General features: G+C 38.3%; 1 protein-coding gene across 2 annotated transcripts in view; it reads right to left on the minus strand.

The window, feature by feature from the left end:
• The window catches only part of DOCK8 (dedicator of cytokinesis 8), a 567,196-nt gene that overhangs the window by 143,340 nt on the left and 409,756 nt on the right, over window positions 1-14,100 (minus strand). For both annotated transcript variants that reach the window (XM_085632978.1, XM_085632979.1), the window contains 2 exons: window positions 9,398-9,493; window positions 4,705-4,854 (listed from right to left, as the gene is read on the minus strand). In XM_085632978.1, coding sequence (XP_085489104.1) covers window positions 4,705-4,854; window positions 9,398-9,493 — 246 coding nt within the window. The remainder of the gene's footprint in view (window positions 1-4,704; window positions 4,855-9,397; window positions 9,494-14,100) is intronic.

A 14,100-nucleotide genomic window follows, 5' to 3' on the forward strand; every position in this document is an offset into this window, starting at 1 on the left:
ATGAGCATTACGTAAATACAGCTGTGAGGATACTCAACCACCTATGGGGTCAAAGTGTCGAACTAGCATCAGTCAAAGAGGGAAATCTGTCAGTATGGAAACAGCAGTCCCAGGGTTTTAACGCTATATGATAGCGAGGGAGCAACCGAAGAGTTGGCTTCTGGATAAAATATGGGTAGTTCTTAATATTCCACAGAAGTGATTACTGGTGGATCTAAAATCATAGGGATGTGCAGGGGATGATGTGGAATATGAAGCGCAGAAAACCTTGGCTACCGATACTAAGGAAGTCCTGAACAAATCATGGCCAGAACTTATAGAAATTTCTGGGCCGCAGAATAGGGCGGCCTCTGCCTCCGTCGGGGTCAGCGCTGTGTCCATATCGACAGATTTCCCTCTTTGACGGATGCTAGATCGACACTTTGACCCCACAGGCAGTTGAGCATCCTCACGGCTGTATTTACGTAATTATGTATATACACATGAATGTAATGTGATACAGAGCCCCTCTCACCACGCAATATAAATTGTTCATGATCTACAGATGAAATCTGACCACAAAGTGAATTGTATCTGCTGCGCCCTGACGAAGGAACTGTTGGCAAAGGTTCCACTCCGAAACGCGCATCGGCGCTGTTCTTAGTCATGAAATCATTCTTGTATTTTGTGTACTGTAACTGTTTTTTGTAATACAGTGTGTTGTGTACAATCTATGTTTTTCTCATTTGGGTTATGTATGGTATGATTGATGTTCGTCTGGTTTGTGGTGTCATATTGTTGTTGTATATTTTTTGTATTTCTTTGTTTTGGGGTTGCTCTATTTGAATTCTGTACAGCAAAGTTTTTTATATAAATGAATTTACATACACATTTTCAAAAACGAGACTTTTTGATACAATAAAAATGTATAAACAGTTGTTTTGTGGGACAATGTTGCTGTCTCTTATTTAGGATGTATTACCTATGTATTAATTAATGGTTAGGGAGAGGCTTTTGTTTATTATTATTAAATGAAGGATAGTACAGGGTGCCAATTGCTACATGTATACTCGTCACTCGCCTGAGCTGGAATTTTGTGTTAAACCTGATCATTGCATCCACAGAGAGAGCTTGGAAGGCAGACAAAATCTTTGTAGCTTCCGACACATTCTGGCTGTATATGTTGGCTGCCCGGCATCCAGTGTAAACAATGGAGTAGTTTAGGAACGTCATCCTGAAGGCTCTAGTCAGCTTCCCTCAGTCCTCAGTTTGATGAAGTAGGGCTATTTAGGAGCAAGGCAAGCAGCAGGTTGCAACACTTGGCCACTGCATTGACATGGGCATTGGAGGAGAGCTCCAAGGTTTATTTGACTCCCAGATACCTTCATTTCAGTAAGACTGATGGAGGCATTCCAAAGCTCAGACGTCAGCCGCAAGCAATGAACTATGCTCGGCTCCTCCTAGCAGTTGTAGCACAATTCTTGTAAACAAAGGTCCCTTCAGTTGAACAGATTCATGCATACGGAAATATTGGTCTGATTCCCTGGACGGTTTTCCACTTGGAAGTGCATTTTTGTGCTCTTACTGTATATTGTGAAATTATTTTGATATTTTTCAAAAGCTGATCCGGAGGTACTTTGTAGATACTGGACAGTAGGCACGACAAAGGAGATGCTGAAGGCATGTTTACCTAATCTGTATTTGTTAGTTACAGTTGAGGAGAAATGATATGATGAAATTTAGACACCCCAATACACTCTCTCAACCTTGCCACCAGTAAGATCTAGTCTGTCATGTGTTAGGAGGGTAAAAAGCTTGAGGCATTTCACTGCTCTTTTCTTGTGTTTGTTGAGGACGAGGGCAGTAGGTTGAGGCTTTCATTGCTCCCTTAATGTGTTTGTCTAACGGGATGACAACTCTTCTGTAATGGTAGTCAGGGTAGATTCAGTGCACTAAGCAGACCTGAACCACAACTGATTATCAGTTCCAAAAAATCTTGAAGCTGTGTTACAACAATTGACCTGATTGTATTTGGTCAGTTATGTTCCCCTAAATCTTGGGGTCTACCAAAGAATCTTTGGATTTGGCTTACCTGGAATAATAAGCAGACAAGATTTATTGATAAAATCCTTCCAAGGAGTTCAATCAAATATTTTAATAACTTAAACTTCTCAATTCATTTAGATTCCCCTCTACATTACAATGGCAACCAATCAATAAAGGCATAAACATTGTCCAAAAATGTTGAAATCCTATAACAGTCTTTTAATGTAGGTAGCAAATAAACTTAGGGCCTGAGTACGATGTGGGTCGGAAATCCTCCGACCGACAGTTGGATTCCCCTAGACTGTGTCGGAACCCATCCACAGGACTCGGTCGGAAACACGATGCTCGTGGCCGTGGTTGGAAGGGGAACTGTTCGGTCATTCCAAATTGGTTCCTAGTGGCATTCAGAGAATCCGAGTCGGTCGAAGCCGATTTGTACAGCTCAATGGACAGCATTTCTGACCGACTGATTATGATGTCGGGATCCGACAGCCTTTCCGACTCGGTCTGTCTGACACAAAAAGGCTGTCAGAAACTGACCTTGGGGGTCCCTATAAGGCCCCCCTTCATCCTGAGTCCTTTGGTTTGGGGTGGAGGGGGTGCCCAAGGGACCCCTCTGTAAAACCATGCACCGTGTGACAGGCACCATGGGTTGCCCTCCACAGGGTGCAAGGTTTTCCGCAGGCACCCATTTTCCCCATAGGAGCCTGTGTTGTCAGTCGGACCACAGGCTCCCATTGTAGTCTTCCAATTCAGGCCCTAAGTGTAAAGCCTCCTGAGCATTTGTTATAGTATTATATTGGAACATTTTCTTCAGACAACGATGCCAAAACTGATGGGAAATTGGCCAATTGAGTATATGATTAAGATCTTGACTAACAGTGCAGTGAGGAAAATTATGTACAAATCCGTTATCTCCATACCATTTGCCTATATTTGTACTGAACGGTAAGCCGTCAATGCCATAAATCAAGGAACAATGTCCTCATAGAATGGTTTAGCAGGATAGACAAGTATAGCTGTATATTATTAGGAAAGGCTTAGTGACAAACTATTTCTGTGCATTTTACATTGGCACAGTATTCTATGTTCACACTGTAACTCAGTTATTTTATCCAAAATCTTAACAGTTTAATGTTTCTGAATGCTGAAAAACTGTAGGGCAAAGTCTACATTTTTACTCAAAGCATATTTGGAAGATTTTGAAAACTCCAGTTCAAGTCTGATCAACTCTCGCAGGGAATTTGAGTAATCTTAATTTAGCCATAAGCACCAACGTCTAATACCTCTTGGTGTTTCAGCTAAAGCACTAGATACGCCTTGTTCTAATCTTGTACCAAGAGGCTACCCACTAAGGGTCTGATTCAACGTGAAGGCGTTATTTATCGGCCCCGATAAATGACAATACCACAGAATACGTTATTTATCGGGTGTGTTTATTAACACCATTTATGAGTTAATGGTGAATAACATGTGAATTTTGGTGTTTAATGCGCCCAAATCTGCATGTTACGGTATATACTGTATGTTTTTCCCGGTTAAATTTCGGCAGGCTTGACCTGCAGAAATGTAATGATGGTTGAGGCATTTAACTCATTTGATAATTTGCTTATGCATTAAATACCTTGAAACTTGTAATTCCGATCACTGAGAAAACTCTTGCATGGGTTGAAATATTACGAACCACTTGTAATCAGGTGCTAAGAGTCTTATGGAGCCTGCACCTATATTTAAGAATCTGTATTTCTCAAATGGAACACATTCTATATACCGTGGAGGCTATTTTAAACCTTTTATTGGGCTTCAATTTGTTTTGTCCCAGATGTATTACATAGCGGTTTCAAACCTGCACCATGTGATTTTGCTTTCTCTTGAACAGAATTTTGAGTGCCTGATATCATAGATTTTCACCACAAAAGGTCCATTTTATTTTCCTTTCAATGAAAGATGATTCAATAGCCCATTTTAATCTGGTGTTTCTGACAGTTCTGGCATATCATGTGCGTATTTACAGGTTTTATGAAATGCTCATGTTGCCAGCTGGCAACTTTAATACTCTACATTAGCAAGTTAATTTTATAGGTATTTCACCTAAATATTGTTTAACAAAAATCATGGCAAAATAGTATTGTGGAAAAATGAGAATATTAAATAAGTATAGGTTTACTTCACAAAACGCTGCATCTACATACCTTGACAACATAGATGTTGAATAGCATGTCTACACTCACCTATATGCTCGTCGTCTCTGTATTTTAGACCTTAATATTTTGAACATGATATTACTTAAGCACAATAGTCTTGGAACAATATTTTGACATACAACCATTTTATGTTCAAGCAGTAACTTTCTAGTTAGTATTACAAATTGGTGTGGGGGAGACCTACATTCGGTGTTGTACAATTACTATTTATTGATAGTTGGAGGCCTGCTGAAGGTCAGTGGTTTGCTGTACTACAGCTAGGTCTGGCCTCAGAATCATATTTAAGGAGAACCAACCTCTGATTCAATGTGAAGTACATTTTTGTAGGTACCTCGCTAAACAGTAGGAGGACCATTTTTTCCACACATCCTGGCCAGTGCCCCACTATGTTGTGTGTACTGTGCAGAGTATTTTGGATTTGAATGCTGAATTCAAACTGAATATACAAGAGAAGGATATGTCTCAATTGCATTACCTTCTGCGGCTTAAGCAAAAGTGCCCCTATCTCTGAGGTGACCACGTTCACAATGGTGTTGATGTCATCCTTGAAGCGGTCAGAAAATCGAGTACTCCGAGAACTGTCCTGCTTTTCCACAACATGAATGTACTGAGCCATGCTTTTGACCTAATAAAACAAAAAAAAATAACAATTACTATTGCAAAATCCGATTCTGCACAGTTCCATCCTTAGCGATTCATTGCATTTTGGATTATAAGGACATAAACAAGGGATGCAATCTTGGACGTTTGGGGCACATTTGGAAACTGTAAGGAAAATCTAAACCAATATCCAAATACAGATGTGGACTTGAAAATTAAGGAGCAGAAAAAAGGTAAATTAGTGATGAATTTAAAACACTACCGTTCAAATCAAGGGATAACATTAAGAATAACAATTAATAAATGATAAGGCTTTTAGAATAGAAGAAAAATTCAAACTAAAGGAAAATAGGATGAAAGGTATATTACACCATTATTCTTAATTGTTGAGAAATAATTACTATTGCAAAATCCGATTCTGCACAGTTCCATCCTTAGCAATTCATTGCATTTTGGATTTTAAGGACATAAACAAGGGATGCAATCTTGGAAGTTTTGGGCACATTTGGAAACTGTAAGGAAAATCTAAGGAAATATCCAAATACAGATGTGGACTTGAAAATTAAGGAGCAGAAAAAGGTACATTAGTGATAAATTTAAAACACTACTGTTCAAATCAAGGGATAACATTATGAATAACACAATTAATAACTGATAAGGCTTTTAGAATAGAAGAAAAATTCAAACTAAATGAAAATAGGAAGAAAGGTATATTACACTATTATTCTTAAGTGTTGAGAAATACTGCAAAACATCCACTAATTATGCAGTAATTTGAGGACAATCATGCTTACATCGTTTTTCGTTAGTGTTGGAATAATGGTGTAAGGCAACCAATCATTAATATGGATTATGGGCTTACAAACAGAAAGTACTCAACCTAACATGACAGTGGGTTATAATATTTTATGATAAGACATTTAAATATGCTGCCCACATATTATCAATTTTTTTAAAATAGATTTATCAGAGCCGGCACTTTACTCATTAAGATGTGGAGCAATATACAACATGAAAAAACTATGAGTATCATAACGCTGTATTCCTGAAATACATAGAAGTAAAATTCACACATTGTTTTGAAGCGGGTTTATGCTTAGGTTTCAGCAAAAACAATTATTATTCAATAATTCAAAGAAAGCACCATCAATCACAGATGAAAAATTTATCCAAAATTGCGAATAAACAAATGTTTTTATCACTGGTTACAACAAAATCAGTGTTGGAGCCAAATGCAGCTTTAGGGGAAGGGTATATTGTGATACTATTGGACACTGATCTTCTGAAGAAAGAAGTATGCAACCACACTATCCAGGATCATTGGAAGGTCACCACCTGCAATGGGTGAGGTAAGCAATCAGGGCTCTTCAGGCCGTCAGACCATTATAAAAACCCGGTCCACTTTTCACTTCTCAACATTGATCTTCCACATCAGTATTGGCCTAGTGTTTAAATGTTCACTGGAATGAGATGGAATGCATGCTTCTTTTTAAGGTGTAGACTGAAATCAGCAACAGAATGACCAGGCCCATACAACCAAGACCGTAGCTGTTACTCTTAGCCACCACGCAACATTGGTGGTAACCACAAACTCCATCCTCCAAGACTTTCTGATTTCAGCAGAAGAACAAACTCTCTCTGGCAAACATTACCTCTCATTTGGCTGAGTGAGAAATTCATCTAATGTCAAGACTAAAAATTCACTAATATTTGATCCCCACACTAGAACTCTGAAATCATTTCCACAAGACGTGGCCATCTTTCAATGCTCCTTGGCATAATCATTGAATGATTAGTGCTGTGACCCTGAAGATCAGCATTAGCAACTAGAGCCTAAGAATACTAAGCAAGCATTTTAAAAAGGTGGTCTCCGATAATTCTATTTTATGCTGCTGCAAAACGTATCCTAAATGAAAGTGCTTACCAAAAATGGTAATAACAAATAAACCAATACGCTTCTTTATCAACCCCCTATCCACACACAAAACCATTGATTATTTAAGGAGAATAAGCAACATTATGGACCAATTTATTTGTATCTGTCAAACCTGTACAATAATTGAATGCACAACATAGGAACGAAAGATTGTCTGGCTACCGCATCTATTCACTAACTACCTTTCTCTGAATTTTTAACAATGTAATCAAATTTCCGTCTTTTTTTTTTTTTGCAGTTTTATATAGCGCAAACTTGACCTGAATCCAATAAGGTATCAGAGCACTTTACACAGCACCAGTTACGTTACATGAGGACACACATTCATTTTTTTTTTGTTAGACACGGGGAGATTAAGTGATTTGCCCAGAATCACAGGATGTTCAGCGTCATTACCGAGACTCAAACCCAGTTCCCCAGGTCCGAGGTCGAGCACCCTAGCCATTAGGCCAACTCCTCTCCCCATATTTGATTATAAGTGTTACCTGCTATTGGATTGCAATGTTTTTTTGTATCTCTTGCTTTTTGTTTTGATAGCAGACAGATACTCAAGAAACAGTAAACCAATAAACTAAGCAAAAATAAAAAAATCCATAACCTTGGTGTAATGCCCTGTTTTTGAGTTGTTGATTAATAAGAGAATTAAACAACTAGTTAAATCTATGGCATTCCTTGATCCAACAAAAACATTTGCTAAGTACATTGGCTGAAACAATAGAAAAACATAGAGCGTATACCTCCACATGGTATGGTATTTTATTCTAGGATGAAATAGATTATTTCAATTTGCCAGTACCTCCCATCCCTGTGATTCAACCAAACTCACTACTCATCGTTCCAAATTCAGAATCCTATTAGTTTTTTTCCCAGATATAGTGGCGGCATGGTTGTGCTCGTTATAAATCAATGTATGTTACATTTTTGCAGGTTGAGTTTCCAATAAAGATTCTTTAAAGAACTACATAATGACTCCTCTGGTCTAACCTCTTGCATATTTTATTAGCTGAACCTTTGGGCAGGAGTAAGATAGAGGATCTGGGACCATGCTCTTGCGATAATTTCTCGAGGCAAGATACTTTGCACTTTGTCATGTTCTGTGACTACTATCTGCAGATTCGCAAGAGCTTTATTTTTCCGATCTTAAAGGGCAAAGGCTTCATGCAGGTCAGGCTGGCCCTAACCTATCTGCAGATGTTGAATAGCCCCTGGGAAATGTTTTATATCGCTAGTTTTTTAGCTTCTGCAGTGAGAGCTAGGAAAAGAAGGAAATAATATGAGTGCGGGCTTATGGGTTTCGACTTTTTATTATCATAAAATTCGGTAATGAGTCTTTTTATACTATATGTATTTTATCATATTAGTTAGTTCTGGCATTTAATTTCTAATGTACAATTGATTCCTCTTTTTAATATGTATTTTATATATGTATTTTACCTATGATGGAGTTGTGTAATATTTGGTTCTATGTGATGGGTATTTTAACATGCATTTATGGTTTTGAATAACCGATTAAAGTGATTTTGACTGACTGACTGACTGACACTTCTGTATTTTATGTCACTTCTGCTAAAAAGCATATGGTGTCACTACCAGCATCCCTATGATTTTGGTAAAATAATATGAATGCCCAACTTTAGAGGCTGTGTCTTTTCAATGGAGATTCTCGAGAAAGACTGGACAACTGTACAGCCAAGGTCACCACTACCACTCACTTTAACTATTAACAGGAGTGGCACTGAAGTGCAAGGGGGAGCTCAAAGGGTTAAAATGTTTCCAAAAGAAGCATGGACAACATAATCAATTGTTCTCTCGTGCAAGGTGCATACCAACAGAACAAGGCTTTCAGCTGCTGAAAAAGCAAATCTTCCCTCTTTTTTCTTTTCCAGTGCAATCAAATTTCTTAAAGTGAAGTGTATTGGTCTTCACTTTCTGAAGTTTGACATGTGTTTGTACACCTACACTCATTGTCAAAATATGCTTGAATATATCGTATTGCGGGGTAAAGAATTTCTTAAAACCACCCAATATACAGGGGAAGATGAGTGTGTGGGGGCTCTGTAAAAATAAAAATAAACTTGTTTCATTAGAAGCAAAAAAGAACATTTGCACCTTAACCCTAAAGGTAGCCAGGTCAATTCCACTGGCAGAAAACCTACTGGCTTTGGTAATTGTACAAAAGTCTATGATTTTCGTGAATTGTGGTGCATAGTTTTGACATTTTCGGTGCCTACCATAAACATATTCATCATAGGAGTAAATTTATGAGTCGGACATTGAATACCATTTTTATGAATCTGCCTACTAATGTCTTCAAAAGTGTTTGGAAACAAAACAACTTTGTTTCTGCTGTCCTCAGAATACTCTGCAAGAGTGGTAAATTATGTTTAAATACATTAAAGCGCAGCAGCCATTAAAAAACAATCTTCTGAGTAGGACAGTTGTCATATACATTAAAAAAGTAAACATGTTTCCAATGGCCTCCTAGGGCTAGAAAAGGGTAAATTAAATAGGGCTGTGACTGTGTGAGGCCTGACAGAATACTTTGATTTCTTTCAAACACCTTATAAAACATGCACGTATTCAAACTTTTAGTTGCACGTAAAAAGTGTTATGTTCAATATGAAAGCCTTACCAGAAGTTCAAAGAAGAACCATGCATACTTGAAGACATTTTCCCTCACCATGCCAGTGCTGACCACCATCTGCAGTGCTAACTCTTCATGGAAGAGCTGAGGAAGAGACAATCAATGAATTGTGACAAGTGGCAAACCCCATAACCATCAATTGACTTAGACATCATCCCCCTCTTTATTCTTTCAGTATAACATCAAACGTACAAATTGCAAATATCTCACCTCCCATTACCGTTTTCTTTTATTGGCTAATAGAATAATCTTTATTTATAAAAATAGTAAAATATCATTCAATTTATGCATCATTTACATTTAAGGTTTGGAATACAAAATGGTCAGTTAAACTGTATGCTACAACTACATCAGTGAAAAAAGAGTATCTCTTATGTGTACAAATGGCCTGATTCACAAGGGTAAACTTACACTTTGTAGTAAGTTTACTACGGTTTTGGTATTCACAAACCCCAAGTGCAATTTTACTACGAGTAATTGTATGACGGCAGAGACTCTGGTATGAGTGCGGAGTCTAGGCATAAAAATTACAAGTAGTAAAATTAAACTCGTAGTTTGAAAATACAAAAACAGTAGTAAACGCACTGCAAAGTGTAAGTATAAAATTGTGAATGATGCCCAGTGTGTGGGTCAAGTTTTTTCCATCACAATGCTGTCAATTAAAATATTTGTGAGTTTGTGTTAGAAGCATAATACTTGTGTCTTGCATGACAAGTTGTTGTTTATTCTGATATTTCCACTACACTTAACTTACACGCAATATTTCCCTCCTTTCACAAAACAGCAGTTTTAGATCGATCACATTACTTTCTTTTCTTTTCACTTCACACTAAAAGTTTAATCAGCAGCCCCTTGCTAACAAAATCTTCATTTAATTTTGAATAAGAGCTGTCACCCTCCTCCTCAGTTCTGTGTATGAATTTTCACCCTCAAGTGACAGGAATTCAGGCAATGCACTTTTGCTGTCAGGGGAAGCAGTCCTACTCACCCATCTTTTGTCACGCCACAACTAGGGGAATTCAAAATGGATCCCACTAACCTTTTGCACCTAATACTGGGAGCCAAACCTGAGAATGAACAGCACAAGCCATCCACTCCAGTATTTGCAAAATGTCTATCTCAGTGTTTACATTATTTACCCATTTATTTATCTCACATTGCTATGATACTGAGGCTACTGGTTCTTCGAACACAGCTTTAAGATCTTGATACTTCCCAGTGTATGGGTTCAGTCTTAAATTAATGCTTTCAAACACTCAGCTGATCAGCTGACCTTGCTAGAGCTGAGGTCTAGCAGAGGATAGACTGTGTACCGGACTCTAGGGTCTATCAAAAGTACCCAATACATTGCTATCTTCACTTGTAATTTATGTTGTATCCACAAATTGCATGCTATCTCAAAAAGTATATTCTAGAATTCTAATTCTGACATCAAAAGTCACCTCTAGGGGAAACTTCTGATTGTGGCCTCTGCATTTTCTTTAAATGGCCTTATCCTTCCCTTCCATTCTCTCTGAGTATAATCTTCTCGAAGTCACAAACATGCTTGCGTTAATCTCTATGATTGATATGAGTTGTAGGCAATTTTCAGAAATACAAAGATAATCACCAATAACACTGGACTAATCTTGAGTTCTGAAGCAGACAGTTGCCTGGCATGAAGCGCTTCAATGCCTCATCAGGGGTAGTAAACACTGTGTAAATGCAATTGCAATACAATACCCTCATCACAAACTACTCTTTTCCCTCTCCCATCTAGTGTGGTGCATTAGTGTCTAAAGATTGGGCCGTGACTTTGAAGATGTCCTGATTCCACAGATTGCACCCAAGAGGGTATTAGGACTGTTTCTGGTTGCTCCCTATTTAGGTATTGTTTTCACCATACATCCCGGCTATCTTCTAAACAGATCTACTATCCTGTTGTCCACCACCCAGAGTTCTAAATTCTTAGAATACCAAGCAGGGGACTTGTTTTGTAATTTGCAGTGTAGTTTGTATTTTATCTAAGAGAATTTCCAAGAACTATATCAGTTTATAACATTTTAAGCACTTTGATTGCACTACTCCAGTTTACTGTTTCCTCCCCAGTACGACAAATAGCTCCATTGTTAACTGAGTTTTATTAATTAAACTTTGTTATTGGCCCTTAGAAATTAGAAATGCATATACAGTGTAAACAAAACTAATCTATAACAAAATCGAGACTTTTGACTTCTATTCTCTATTTATATGCTTCTTTAAACAGGGCCCAATTAGTTATGTGAGAATAAACTGATTCGAAAGAAAGAACACATTTTATAATGTGCAGTTTAACATTCTTATATAAAAAAAACATGATACACAGGTTTATTCCAATACATGTGAAAACTGGACTGGTTTCTGCTTCAGCAGTGACCCTCATGTGTACCTGCGAAAGATTATCAGCATCTCAGATTCTATTCTTTTAGGGATAAACTCCATAGGTCAAGCCAGCCTGGATGCGGGCGCAGAAGTCTGTGCTACATTTAGGACATGTCTCACCTTGTCTAGGGACCTATAAACAACAGATTCCATCTCCTCCCCCTCTCAGATAACTTCTCCTACGTCGAGCTCCTTCTTAGATGGCTCTACCAAACTTCGGTGAAAATCCCAAAATAAATAATACTATATTGACCACCCCAGGTTCAGAAATCTACATATAGGAGAATAACCAAAGTGTTGGAAAACTTTTTGGGTGAAACTACTGATTTTTTTTTTTTTAAACGAATTGGATGTGGTATCGAATCTAGAGGAAGTAACAAAAAAGACACCTGTCCCCCAATGTCTAAATAAATAAGAATTGTAGCTATATTAAACTTCGAAAAAAGTGATGGAATATTAGTGTAGTGTTTTTTATTTATACTGTTATCTGGCACGACAGCACATCAGAGACCAGAAAAGACCAAAGATAAAGTTGATGAAGAAGAGGTAAGGCGGGATGGTGACAGGATATCTGGGCAAAAACATATCTGTAAGAAGTGGGAGAAAATAAGCTGCATGAGGAAAAAGAAACCAAGGGACGGTTAGAGGTACCTGGAGGAAGAAGGGGTAAGGGGAAGTCATAAGAGGTGAGTATAGGCATGGACCAGGGGCCAAGGAAGGAAAGAAAACGCAAAGGGGAGGGGGGGGGGTTACTGGACCTTCCCCAGTTCTTGCAAAAAGAAAAAAGAGGAAAGAATGGGTGAGGAGTGGAAGAAAAAGGGGACGGAGGAAAGCTTGGAAGGTGAAATGAAGAATGAGGGTCTTGGAGGATTTTCCTGCATGGAAGCAAAAAGAAAACAAATACAGTTATTTTTTTAATATGAACAGCATTCACCAGGCCACGTCTATTTAAGAATAGGGGAGCAGTCTGTGCAAAGGCAGCCAATTCACCAATGTTGGCTTGGACTGTCCTCCTACAGCAGGTTCTACCTCCTATCTCTTCAATGAGATATGCCACAAAGACATACGGAAAGACTGGGAATGCTCTTCTTTATACTGCTCTAGGCTGTTGTTGTGATGATACCTGTGATCCATGGTGGCAAACAGTTGGGATACATGAGGCATTCATGGAAAAGTGGCAAGGGGCACAGAAGTACAGAAGCACTAGAAAATTAGAGGAATATTAGATAATTGCTAGCCAACTGAATCCATCTGCAACCAGTCCTTCAGGTTGGTCTATCTAATAGAAGTTGAAGCACAGTGTGTTGAGATGAAGAGAGCAAGGAAAATGTCATGGCTTCAAGACTATGGATGTCCATTGGGCGACCAAGGTGCCTTGCACATAAGGGTCAGCTTCATTGTTTGGATACCATTTTGGGATAAGTGAGGAGGGTAAAATGTATCCCACCGATGGAGGGGGGAAGCTAAATAAAAATTTTGCAAAGAATGTTTTGTGGTTACAAGGTGCTTTCCCTATCTATTTCACCATTCAATTTACTGTGTCAACTTTGCGTAATTCTGGCAATTCGCAGGGCCAACAAAGCTCAAGTGACATGTTTGATATGTAGTAATCAGGAATTCAAAATCTGAAGGCTATCACAAAGACATTTCAATGCAGGTGATAGGACTTCGCGAAGATGTGAATCTCTTCATGCATGTGAAGCTTCTTCATTACTCCATCCATCAACCAAAAACCTTGCAAAATCCTTCTGATAGTGACTTTGTCTGATGAGTAATGGATTTAATAGCCCATTGTAATCTGGTGTATCGGACAGTTCTGGCATATCATGTGCGTATTCACAGGTTTTATGAAATGCTCATGTTGTCAGCTGGCCATTTTAGTACACTAGATCAGCAAGTTAATTTTATAGGTATTCCACCTAAATATTGTTTAACAAAGTTCATGGCAAAATGGAGAACAAGTGTTTTTATCTAGTCCTTCCAGGAGATTTGTTCTCTATCCCTAAAAGCATACACAATATTGATTATATATTTTCCTGTCCAGCGACATCCTAACCATTGTGTGCTTTGGTCATTGGAGTTTTTTGTTTCTTATCCTAGTCATCGAACATATTGTTGATCATCTGCTTCCCATATCCAGTGGCCTTCGGGCAAATCTGTGTTTTATTGTCAACTTTGATTTGCCAGCCACCTGCACTGAGGTTGTGTCCCACCCCAGAGTTTTGACAACTGTCCCCTGTAGATTTCTTTGGTCGGGAACCACAGAAGAAAAGATGCTGAATGATGATTTA

This window comes from Triturus cristatus, chromosome 2_1, assembly GCF_964204655.1.
Source record: "Triturus cristatus chromosome 2_1, aTriCri1.1, whole genome shotgun sequence".
Classification (NCBI taxonomy): domain Eukaryota; kingdom Metazoa; phylum Chordata; class Amphibia; order Caudata; family Salamandridae; genus Triturus; species Triturus cristatus.